The sequence below is a fragment of the Rhinatrema bivittatum genome, chromosome 3, assembly GCF_901001135.1.
Source record: "Rhinatrema bivittatum chromosome 3, aRhiBiv1.1, whole genome shotgun sequence".
In the NCBI taxonomy this organism is placed as follows: domain Eukaryota; kingdom Metazoa; phylum Chordata; class Amphibia; order Gymnophiona; family Rhinatrematidae; genus Rhinatrema; species Rhinatrema bivittatum.
Window position 1 is genome coordinate 569240123 of NC_042617.1, and position 12062 is coordinate 569252184.

Sequence of the window (12062 nt, forward strand, 5' to 3'; positions counted from 1 at the left end):
GCAAACTTTACATGCACTGTTTCCTCCCGTGACCTAACCCCACCGTCAGGAATGCCTCTAGACTGTGCGGGTAAAATTGTGCGTTGAGAGAGTTCAGTATTCAGGAAATGGCTTTGAATATTGCCTTCTGTACATGCTTTGGATTTTGTTGAAAGAGCAATTATTTATTGAATGCTGGTTTTATCTTTCAGGCCAAGCAAGCAATTCTGGAAATGGATGCCATACGTAAGATTTCTTCATTTTTTTTTTTATTTTTTTTTTACTTTAGTGCTGTATAAACTATTTTAATAAAATGTTAGAAAAAATAAAAAGAAGTTAGAGAACGGGGAACTTCCAGTTATGGTGGTGAGCTGGGAAGTCGCGTGTAGGGTGAACTCTGTAGAGGTTAACAGTCATCTGCACACAAGACGAACCAACTGGTCATTTTTTGGAGTGGGTTTTTTTTTTTTTTTTTTATTTGCAGTAGTATTGCAAGACCATTGAAATTGAATTTTGCTGTGTCTGGAATGGAATATGACCCCCTAAAACCCACATAAGGGCAAGGTAACTGAATCTAAGATGGCGCATGAATCTGAAACCGTGCTTACTGCCATGAAGGAAGACTTGGTAAAAAAATATTTCCAAAGAGGTTTTGGCAGCTTTGGGGGACAGATTAAGCAGTCTTTAATCCTCAGTAGGAGAAAAGGAACAGGGGGCTTACTTGTGCTGAAAGATGGGACATTTAGAAATAATTTTTATGTTCGATAAAATATATTTAAAGTGATACTTAATTATAGAGTAATGTCATTGGACTCTGTAGAGATCTCTCAAACAATTGTTTTACTCTTGAAGCAATAAGTAAAAGAAATGCTGTGATAGATAAATGTCTGAAGTCTTGCACAGCTGGTTTCTAGGCTATATCCGTGGGCTGAACTGTGGACTTTCCTAACTCTAGCCCTCAGGAGAGTCTTAGAATACCTGCTAGTCATTTTGCAGATCTTTGGGCCCAGAAGCGTGTACCTTGACGCAGCCCTGGTTCAGTAGGTTCCCTCCCCTTTTAGCTCAACAACACCAGGCGTAACCAGAGCCCCAGTCCACCCTTCACTTAAGGTTTCCACCCCTAGAGCTCCATTGGTTCTCATCCTGCTCTGCATGCTGGGACATGTAGGTTTTCCATCTTTTTCTCTTTGGTTGAATTCTACCTTACTGCAGGATTACCTTGCCTATTTTCTCTGGGTTAAGGTTTTTTTGCTGCCTAAATAGAACACAAACTCCCTCACAGATACCCTCTGAGGTCAAGGGGGATAGGTTTCATCACTTTTAGAAGAGGATATTTCTTAGTCTGACAAATTACGGAACATTTTGCTAGCAGAAACAATCACAGCTACAACCCATTTCAGAAGTAGAGATGATTTTTAGGAAAACAGAAGGCTGGACTTGATGGAACTGTGGACATTTTTCAACCCGATCAACAATTGAACTTAATAGTTAAGTGGTGTTATTTGTGATAATTGTGGTTGGATCCTTGGGCCGGTAGCAGATGACCATGCCCTTGGGGGAAGATCCCTAGAGGGGCCACCGGTCAGGCTCAGAGTTGGGAGACAGACACACACTAGATCTTTTATTAAACTGTATAGTGAATCACCAGAGGTGGCAGTAGGGAGCTGGAAGAGCCTGGCTGGGCTGGAGTCCCTCAAGCACTTGAACAGCGATCCCAGGATGGCTGAGCTGTATGCAGAGTTCAGGGACAGAACCTTGATGTTAACACTCACATAATAGTCTCTTGAAGCAGCCCAGGGGCTGGAATGAAGTAGGCCCTCGAGGAGCGAGTACTGGGTCCAGGGAAAGCTCTGAGAGAGAGAGAGATGGTAACTCATTGGTGTTGTAGGCAGCGGTGATTTCCTGACAGAAGTAGTATTCGGTAGCAGGTCTGGTAACGTGGGCCCTTGAGGAGCAAGTACCAGTTCCAGACTGCGACCTGAAAGCAGGAGAGAGCATGAGGCCCCCGAGGAGCGGGTATCTCTGGTAAAATCCGATGAGGCAGAGTAGCAAGGTATGCAGAGAGCGAATCCCATCCGCAGCGATACCTGGAGGAAGCCCTTGCTAACTCGAATAGCTAGCAAAAACGAAAGACCTTAAGTATCCGATGAGGATGACGTCATCTCAGGGGGACGCCCCTGAGGTTCACGCCACAGCTGGTACTTGAGTCGGGAGCTGCGCGCGCACCCTTAGGCTTCAGGAGAACATGGCAGAAGGCAGCGTCTAGCCGATCTGGGGACGCCGGAGGAGGTTGGCAAGATGACGCTGCGGCAGCCAAACTTCCATCAACCCAAAGAGGGAGTCGCAAAAGAGGTAAGGTGGATGGAGTGGAGACGTCGGGCAGCGACAGTCGCAACAGTACCCCCCTTCAAAGGGCGATCTCTTCTTCGGGTACCAGGCTTGGGTTTGGAAGGATGTGCGATGTGGAACTGATGAAGCATCTCTTTGTCAAGGATATTGGTCTGAGGCTCCCAAGAGTTTTCTTTGGGGCCGAAACCTTCCCAGTATTCCCATATTTTGAGTAAATTAGTTTTCCTGAAGACTAGGACCCTTGCCTTAGAATGAACTTTCATCTCTTGCATACTAATATTGAACCATGCGTTCCAGTGGTTACTGGTTTCCAGATGATCATCCACTAAACATCAGAAATACTGTCCCTGTTGGTCAGCACCAGGTCCATTATCACCCTCTCCCGTACCAGTTGATAGAACAGTTCTCCTTGCAGAGAATTCAGGATCTCCCTGCTTCTAGAAGATACTGTAGTTGGGATGTCCCAATCAACATCTGGAAGATTAAAATCACCTAGCACAGCACCTCCCCTTTCACAGCTCCCCTTTTAAACCATGATTACCCTTCAGGCACCATTGGACACAGAAGGATGTGCCGTCACATGCACCAATGCCATCAGATGCACGACCACTAAAGCACGGATGCAGGCCACCTCTAATCGGCATGGAGACAAAACCCCCTCGTTGCAGGGAAGGCCCCAGAGGGAGCAGGAGGCAAAGTCACCGAGAAGAGGAGGTAAAATCGCTGAGGGGAGAAAAAACCCCCCACCAAAAGAAGAGGCTGGTGGCGAGCTGGCCCACGCTTATACTGTGGTTTCTGGCTTGCCCCCTCAGTCTCTACCCCGACTTGCTAGGCCATGCCCCTGGGAAATGGAGGCTGAGCACTACCCCAATTGTAATCTCTTATCTTTATGGGGATGGGTTGGCTCCTTTCTTACTAGTCCAGATTCAGGAAAAGTGGCAGAACAGAATTCATCCAGTTAGTCTTAACCAACAGTATCCACATGAATGCTAACCAAGGTGGTGACTCCCACTATCATTGATCACTAACTCCTATTACAATGCTTAAATAACATCTGCATTGAAGGCACAGTCATCAAATGGTTTAATCCTTCCCTGGACAACAGGACTCAATCTGTAACATGGACAAATAAATGATCCTTACCCAAAGATTTATTTTTATTTATTTAAGTTTTTTATATACCAACATTCAAGACAATAGTCCCATCATGCTGGTTCACATGAAACAGGAGTGCAAAATAAACTTAAACTTGAACAATAGTGCGGAAATAGCAGTTACATGTAACAGGAAAATTGAACTTGGAATGAGAAGGAAAAGGAAAAAGGAAAACCAGCTAATTACATATAATTACATTGTAAGAGGTAGCTAATAGTGATGTTGATGGTGATGTGATGATTGTTAGGAGTTAAATGATATTGGAGTTAGGAAAAGCCTGCCTGAACAGCCAGGTCTTGAGTCTTTTCTTGAAGGTTGAGAGGCTGGGTTCCATTCTAAGATCTGGGGGGATAGAGTTCCATAAGGTAGGACCGGCTGTGGAGAAGGCCCGATTTCTTAGCGTAATGTGTCTGGTAGTTTTGGCTGGGGGGACTTGAAGTGATCCTTTGTAAGCATCTCTTGTCTGTCTTGTTGAAGTGTGTAATCGGAGGGGGAAATGAAGGTCAATTGGGGCTAGTTGATGAATGTGTTTGTATATGATGAGAATGGCCTTGTATATTATTCTGAAGTGGATGGGTAGCCAGTGGAGGCCCATTAGGATAGGGGTTATATGGTCTCTTCTCCTGGTATTAGTGAGTATACGGGCACAGGCATTTTGAACCATTTGCAGTGGTTTGGTGTGTAGAGAGGGGAGACCAAGCAAGATGGTGTTACAATAGTCCAGCTTTGCGAAGATGATTGATTGTAGGATTGTTCTAAAGTCATGAGTATGGAACAGAGGTCTTATTCTTTTCAGTACTTGGAGTTTATAAAAGCAGTCTTTGGTGGTTTTGTTGATGGTGGCTTTCAGGTTCAGGTGATTGTCAATTTGAACTCCTAGGTCTCTCACTTGTGTAGTTTTTGGTATGGCTGGATGAGTGGGGGTGCAGGAGCTGTTCTCTGGTGTGATGAGTAGTAATTCCGTTTTGGATGAATTTAGTACCAGGTTGAGGCTTGTGAGAAGTTGTTTGATATTTTGGAGGCATGTCACCTGTAGTACCTTAGTGTTTGGTGCATTCCCCGATCCTCTTCAAAATTTAATTCTGTGACCTTATCCAATCCTTCAACATTGAATGTCACCTTTTTGTTGATAACATCAAATTCTGCATCAAGATAGGAATGGGCCAAACCTCTTCTATCATCGTTCTTATTCACAGTCTTACAGCAGTAGCCCAAATGCTCAACAACCCATAAACTCCAATTCAGATCTTCTAAATAAGAACTCCTCTTGCTAAGCCAACAAGGGCACCCCTTGCCCTTCCTGTTATGAATGCCCAAACTTTCAATACAAAGTTTGGGAATCCAACTCGACAAAACCTTACAATGGAAACTAAAATCTCAAAGGTGGTAAGGACTTCCTTTTATGCATCTGCAGCAGATTTGCCAATTTTGCAACTATTTTGATGAACACAACCTTACCATCATGATTCACGCATTAATAAATAGCTGCATTGACCACTGTAATTATTTATTCCACAATACAACCTCAGATGCTATGTTTTTCAGGGTTTTTTTTTCTCCAAGACATGTTACAGCCATGTTGCTTTTTTGTTTTGGCATTTTTTGTTTTGTGTTGCATAAGGTTTTATTATACTTTACTTTGCATGTTGACTGTAATCCACTGAGATTGTTGGACTGACCACGGAAGCCCAATCTTAAATCAACTGAATTGACTCCCATTTGAAGACAAACTGCAACTCAAGACTCTTTGGTTTGTTTTCATGTGTGTAAACGACATGGCCCTGAGTATCTTTCCCAGTTTCTGCTCTTCTGCACCCCTTCTTTCCTCTTACTGGCTGATTTCAGACAGATTAACTTGCACCAGATTGTGCACATGCAAGTGCTATGCCCTAACATTATGGAACGAGATACTGCTATCCTTATGCCTTGAGGAAGAGAGTCCAAGCTTGGCTAGACAGCCAGGTTTTCCCAGAATTCTACTTCAAAAACTGCAACAGTTGTGACAGTATCAGAGACACCCTTCTATCAGAAGACTGGTTATATCTTACATGCCCTCCTAAATATATACCTCCCTCTCATGTTTTCTTATGCTGATTATAAACTGAGCCACAAATGTAACATGAATTTAATTTAAAATTGTAATGGATTCTGTCTTGAAACCAGCTTGGTAAAGGTGGCGATGGTATTGCTAAAAATGCATATATACTATAAGCTGTTTATTCATATACACTGTATGCACCTTGAATGGTTTTTTTTTCTAATGTCATATATATTTTACACACAATAGGGAAATTCCCACTAAGAACCAAGGTTCTGTTGTATTACAACCTTCAGGGATCCATGAAGCACTATGTCAGTCACGTGTGTTTTTGTAAGGAAATATTGAACAATTGTTGTGTATCTTAGCAGTGCATTCAGTTAATGCCTCTGATTTATTCCTAGATCATCCTGGGTTCTATTACAGCTCTGAACTAGAGAGAAATATACTTTCAGATTCTAAAGAACGTGGTACAGCGCACAGAGTCAGAAGGAAGTCAGGTAAGGTCATTTGGCCTTTTTTTGTTTTTGTTATGGGATTTCAACCATTTTTTCTGCTCCTGCCTCCTAATCAATTGCCCTCTGATAGACATACCTTGAAAGGACTGGAATAGAAGTCCCCTCCGAGGCTGAAAAACAGAGCTTTTCAAAAATTCTCCACAGTGCTGTGGGGATTTAGGATACAGACAAATATGAAATGATAGAAAGATTTCTCATCAGTTGGGCAATAAAAGCTGTCTTCCATATAGGACCACCTCAGCCACTCTTTGCCACTATCTCATTAACATCCCCTTAGTGGGGAGGATATCCATCTTGCCTCATAACCATCCCCCTTAGGAGAAGGATGTCCATCTTGCCTAAAATCCCAGAACCGCTGATCCCAGGAAACTTTTTAAATGATCACATCTTACCTTTATTTAATCCAAGTCCCTTAACAGAAACATGCACACAATATATGAGGCTGCCAGCATGGACGTGTCATGACAGGAATCCACAGCCATGGAAAAAGACTTCATGCTCCTAGATCCCGCACCCAAGGCAATCATGTTTTGGGATCTCTATAAAGGCAAGGGATAACGTATCTGAGAGACTACATATATCCCTCCAAACTCCCTTGGTGGTTGAGATCCGAGATGGGGACCTTCTACGCACCTGCCTCTGCTCCCAAAGACTGCAGACTGACCTGCATCCGTAAACATGCCTTCTTCCCAACTCCCTGACCTTTTCTTCCAGTAGAAGCTAGGTTAGCCACTAAATTTCTGCCACACGGTTAAAACCTGGCTTTTTCACCAAGCCTCACACTCTCCTAAGCTTCAGTGCTTCCCTCAGACCTCTTCTTATTTATGACACCACTCTGTCGCTCTCCATGTGTAATACGGTCTTATTTGATGTGTGCTGCACTGTCTTTTTGTTTGATTTATACTGAGTTGTATGATATGCACAACACTGTCTCTTAGTATACTACTATATGTACTGCACTATGTTATATATATATATATACCTCATTGTCTCCATAACTTATTACTCAAGCTCCCCTTGCTTTAGTTTCCTTTAATTACAGATTATGTAATTTATTCTGTAACCCTGTTTGCCTCTCAGATCTACTCTGTAATCATGTATTTTGTTCTGAGTACTCCAAAAGGGGAGCACGTAACGAGTCCTTTAAATAACTAAATAAATTAAATACATGATTTGTCCTGCCAGCAGATATTGCCTGCCAGTTCTCAAGATGCCCTGGTAAAACAGGATACATGTTTTTCTAACAGGGTACATACCAAATAGATTAGGAAAGAAAACCAATAAAACCAGGCTTGCTTATTGTAAACTGTGTTTTCCATAGGAGGAGGAATTAGCTATGACATATGAATGATGTCATTAGACCGCACCGAATAGACTCCTGTCTCTTACCAATTAGAGCTTTTGCTCAGCTGAGCATTGCAGGAATTCCCGCTTGAGGGTTGCCTAGTGAGCCCCCTCAATCAATTCTACTCGTTCTAGCTAAGCAGTCGACTCTCCAGGTAGGCGGCCGAGTTATTAGCATGGCTAATTGATCCCACTAATGCTGTCTGTGGAAAACACAGTTTACAGTGAGCAAACATGCTTTTTCTGTGGATATGTAGGGCTGAATTTGCCATATGAACATAAGATTTATCATACTGGGACCCCAAAAGAATAGAGGACCAATGGGTCTCGTCGGATGGGGAAACAGAGGAAGTGGAATTGATGACTGATGTGGCAGTTTGCCAGATCTTCTTCCTTTCTCATAGTTTCAAAATGTGGTGGTTGTTTTTTTTTTTTCTCTCTTTTTTTGAGCGCTGAAGTGCTATCGAGGGACTGCCAAGGCAGGGAGATAGAAAGGGAAGTGAAAAGTCTCCTCGGAGATATGTTTTTTTATTTTTTGGAAGCACTAAAAAGTACTATTTGGGGGCCGCTGAAGCAGCAAGGTAACTTTAAATATCAAGAATTTTTTCAGAAGAAATGAGAGCAATAGAGGTACACATCTGTGCTGGTGTTTAGATGAAAAAAGACTGAGAACGCTCACTAGGCAATGCCCAAGCGGGAATTTCTGTTGGCATTATATGCTGTTAAACCCGTGATATTGCCATATCACGGCTTAGTAAATCCACCTGTAGCAGGACCCTTGGTTGGCTGCACCCAGGGAGCTACAATGCCGGGGTCCATCTGACAGGGGATGAGAGCTGATGATCTGGGTCCTTGGTGTGTCTGTAACCCTGGTCATTCACTAGCATCAGTTCCTGGGCAGGGAAATTGGAGGAGACAAAAGGAAAACCCACTGATCCTCTCACACTCAGTCCTGGTGTACAAGGCAAAGGAAAATAAAATCACAAATTTTACTTCGGTTTAAAAATCAAAATCCATGCAAAAACTGAAAAAATAAGAAACGGCAATTGGAATATCAGTGTGAGTAAAACCGTAATCTTCTTGTCCATACTTACCTGTCTTTGGTGTTCTTTTCTCCCCCGCATCAGCATCCATCTGCAATATTCCCTGCTCTTCAAGCATAGGATAGTCCCTTTGTAATTCCAGCATCCAAACAATTGGGAGAAGGTGGTAAAACCCCTTGTTAAAAAAAAAAAAAAAACCCACCAAAAACCTAGCCTTCAGGATCAGACAGCTTCAACAACTCCTACTAGAAGGTCCCAAAATTTCAACTCTCTTCACCCTTGCTGTTGATTTTTTAGCAAAGGCAAAAAAGGAAAAACAGAACCCAGCCCTTTCAGACTTGACGTTCTTCCAAGCATCTAAAAGTAGCAAAATCCTCAAATCTCCAAAATCTATTCCTTGGTCACCTTTACTATGAAGCAAAGAGAAAAACCACTCTCCTCCTGGGGGATGGCAAAGACCCAAGTCACATGTTAAATAGTGAGTTCACATTAATTGTGTTGAGAACTTTAGATTGTATGGCATTTGTTTTCCAAATTTCTTGAACAGATTTATCTGTGTTTGCCATCCTTAGTTTTATATATAAAATGGAGTTAATATCTGAGTTTTTGCACTTTCTGTAGTTAAATTTTCTTTTTTTTTTATTCTATATTGTTTTCCATTTAATATTTCTCTTGTTGACCCAACTGATGCTGAAAACAAACAAACCAAACAAAACAAAAAGTGTGAGTCTTCACCAAACGAACTCAGACTTGTCCATGCAGTAGGTGTTAGCAGGGAGATAGCACAGGACAGTGAGAGAGTGATCTTTTGATTCAGTGGCTTTCAAGGAGCTTTTTCCTCACCCAATATTCACCTAACAACGGTTTGGCCATCAGTTCTCTGCATGTGCAAGTATTTTTGTGTGCATGTAATTTTGGAGACCAAACTATTGATTTCAGCACCATGGGGTGGACAGTGCCATTCATGACAATGCTGACGTGTTCTGGTAACCTGGTTAGGCCTCCAGTGGCGTTCCCATCTCCTCTACAGTGTTACTTAAGCTTGGTATACCTTTTCTTCATCTTTGTTCAGTTTATTGTGAAGCCTTCGGATTAGTTTTTAATGATAAAAGATTTCAATTCCATGTGTGCTTAACCATTTTCTATCTTAAAAATCTGAAAATTAGGAGTCCCTGTTGCTGTTGCATAGTTTGCAAAGCATATTCTTGCTTCATTTCTTCTAATGAGCCAAAGAAATGTAGGGTTAGAGTATAGGTGAGGTACTAAAACTTCTCATTCTATTTCAGAGCCCTCAACCAGACTGCACAAAGTAACGAAACAAAGTGGTAAGTCACTGCTCAAGTCCTTACAACCTGTCATTGCAATAGGTTTGCTTTTGACCTGCTTGTACTGAACATTATCTTCTCACTCTTTTCAGAAATGAATCCAGATATACAAAAGGTAAGACCCAGAGAACTCATCCATAGTTCAAATTTAGATAAATGTATAGAATAAAGAGGGGAAGAGCTGTGCAAAACAAACATTTTTTTGAAAATGTGTTGGGATAAAAATCAAATATTTACAAAACTTTTAAGACAGTCGGTTACTTATATACAAAAATATTTGTCGGCTTCTTTAGAGAAGTAGAATTTTTTTGGGAGGACAGTATATAATGAGGATAACTTTCAGACTATATGAAGCAGCATATATCGGTGTATATGACCGTGCATAGTGTTAAAGATAGTATTTTATAACTCGTTTGTATCACATACATATACATTATAAAATATGTATATTTTTCCCCATAGCATACATGCAGATCTGTGCTTACCCACAAATACATGCAATGCTGGGGGAAGCCGAGTTATTCAGAAGCGTATCTTTGAAGGATACTAAAGGAACAGGGAAAATAGGGCATCCCAGTAGAGAGGTTTCAATAAATGCCAAAGGGAACCAGGAACCTTTAAGTAAAGTGAAGGAAGATTACAAGTTATCCCTGTCAATTGTTGAGCACGTTGTTAATGCAAACAAGAAACTTACTTTGAAATGTCTATATACAAATGCTAGAAGTCTAAAAAATAAGATCTGATCTATTAGTTAAAATTTGTAACCTATCATTAAAATCATCCATTGTACCTGAAGACTGGAGGATAGCAAATGTAACCCCAAAAAAGGCTCCAGGGGCAATCCGGGTAACTATAGATCAGTGAGCCTGACTTCAGTGCCTGGAAAATAGTGGAAACTATTCTCAAGATCAAAATCGTAGAGCATATATAAAGACATGGTTTAATGGAACACAGTCAACATGGATTTATCCAAGGGAAGTCTTGCCTCACAAATCTGCTTCATTTTTTTGAAGGGGTTAATAAACTTGTGGATAAAAGTGAACCGGTAGATGCAGTGTATTTGGATTTTCAGAAGGCGTTTGACAAAGTCCCTCATGAGAGGCTTCTACAAAAACTAAAAAGTCATGGGATAGGAGGCGATGTCCTTTCATGGATTACAAACTGGTTAAAAGACAGGAAACAGAGAGTAGGATTAAGTGGTCAATTTTCTCAGTGGAAAAGGGTAAACAATGGAGTACCTCAGGGATCTGTACTTGGACCGGTGCTTTTCAATATATATATAAATGATCTGGAAAGGAATACGACGAGTGAGGTTATCAAATTTGCGGATGATACAAAATTATTCAGAGTAGTTAAATCACAAGCAGATTGTGATACATTACAGGAGGACCTTGCAAGACTGGAAAATTGGGCATCCAAATGGCAGATGAAATTTAATGTGGATAAGTGCAAGGTGTTGCATATAGGGAAAAATAACCCTTGCTGTAGTTTCATGATGTTAGGTTCCATATTAGGAGCTACCACCCAGGAAAAAGATCTAGGCATCATCGTGAATAATACTTAGAAATCGTCGGCTCAGTGTGCTGCAGCAGTCAAAAAAGCAAGCAGAATGTTAGGAATTATTAGGAAGGGTTAATAAAATGGAAAATGTCATAATGCCTCTATATCGCTCCATGGTGAGACTGCATCTTGAATACTGTGTGCCATTATGGTCGCCACATCTCAAAAAAGATATAGTTGCGATGGAGAAGGTACAGAGAAGGGCAACCAAAATGATAAAGGGCATGGAACAGCTCCCCTATGAGGAAAGGCTGAAGAGGTTAGGGCTATTCAGCTTGGAGAAGAGACGACTGAGGGGGGATATGATAGAGGTCTTTAAGATCATGAGAGGTCTTGAATGAGTAGATGTGAATCGGTTATTTACACTTTCGAATAAGAGAAGGACTTGGGGGCATTCCATGAAGTTAGCAAATAGCACATTTAAGACTAATCGGAGAAAATTATTTTTCACTCAACACACAATAAAGCTCTGGAATTTGTTGCCAGAGGATGTAGTTAGTGTAGCTGGGTTCAAAAAAGGTTTGGATAAGTTCTTGGAGGAGAAGTCCATTAACTGCTATTAATCATGGTTACTTAGGGAATAGCCACTGCTATTAATTGCATCAGTAGCATGGGATCTTTTTAGTGTTTGGGTAATTGCCAGGTTCTTGTGGCCTGGTTTGGCCTCTGTTGGAAACAGGATGCTGGGCTTGATGGACCCTTGGTCGGACCCAGCATGGCAACATCTTATGTTCTTAAGATGTGAGAGTTA

General features: G+C 41.5%; 1 protein-coding gene across 2 annotated transcripts in view; it reads left to right on the forward strand.

Moving 5' to 3' along the window:
• The window catches only part of PLEKHG1 (pleckstrin homology and RhoGEF domain containing G1), a 390662-nt gene that overhangs the window by 349008 nt on the left and 29592 nt on the right, over positions 1 to 12062 (forward strand). For both annotated transcript variants that reach the window (XM_029596546.1, XM_029596547.1), the window contains 4 exons: positions 192 to 225; positions 5926 to 6021; positions 9713 to 9751; positions 9844 to 9866. In XM_029596546.1, the coding sequence (XP_029452406.1) occupies positions 192 to 225; positions 5926 to 6021; positions 9713 to 9751; positions 9844 to 9866 (192 nt within the window). The remainder of the gene's footprint in view (positions 1 to 191; positions 226 to 5925; positions 6022 to 9712; positions 9752 to 9843; positions 9867 to 12062) is intronic.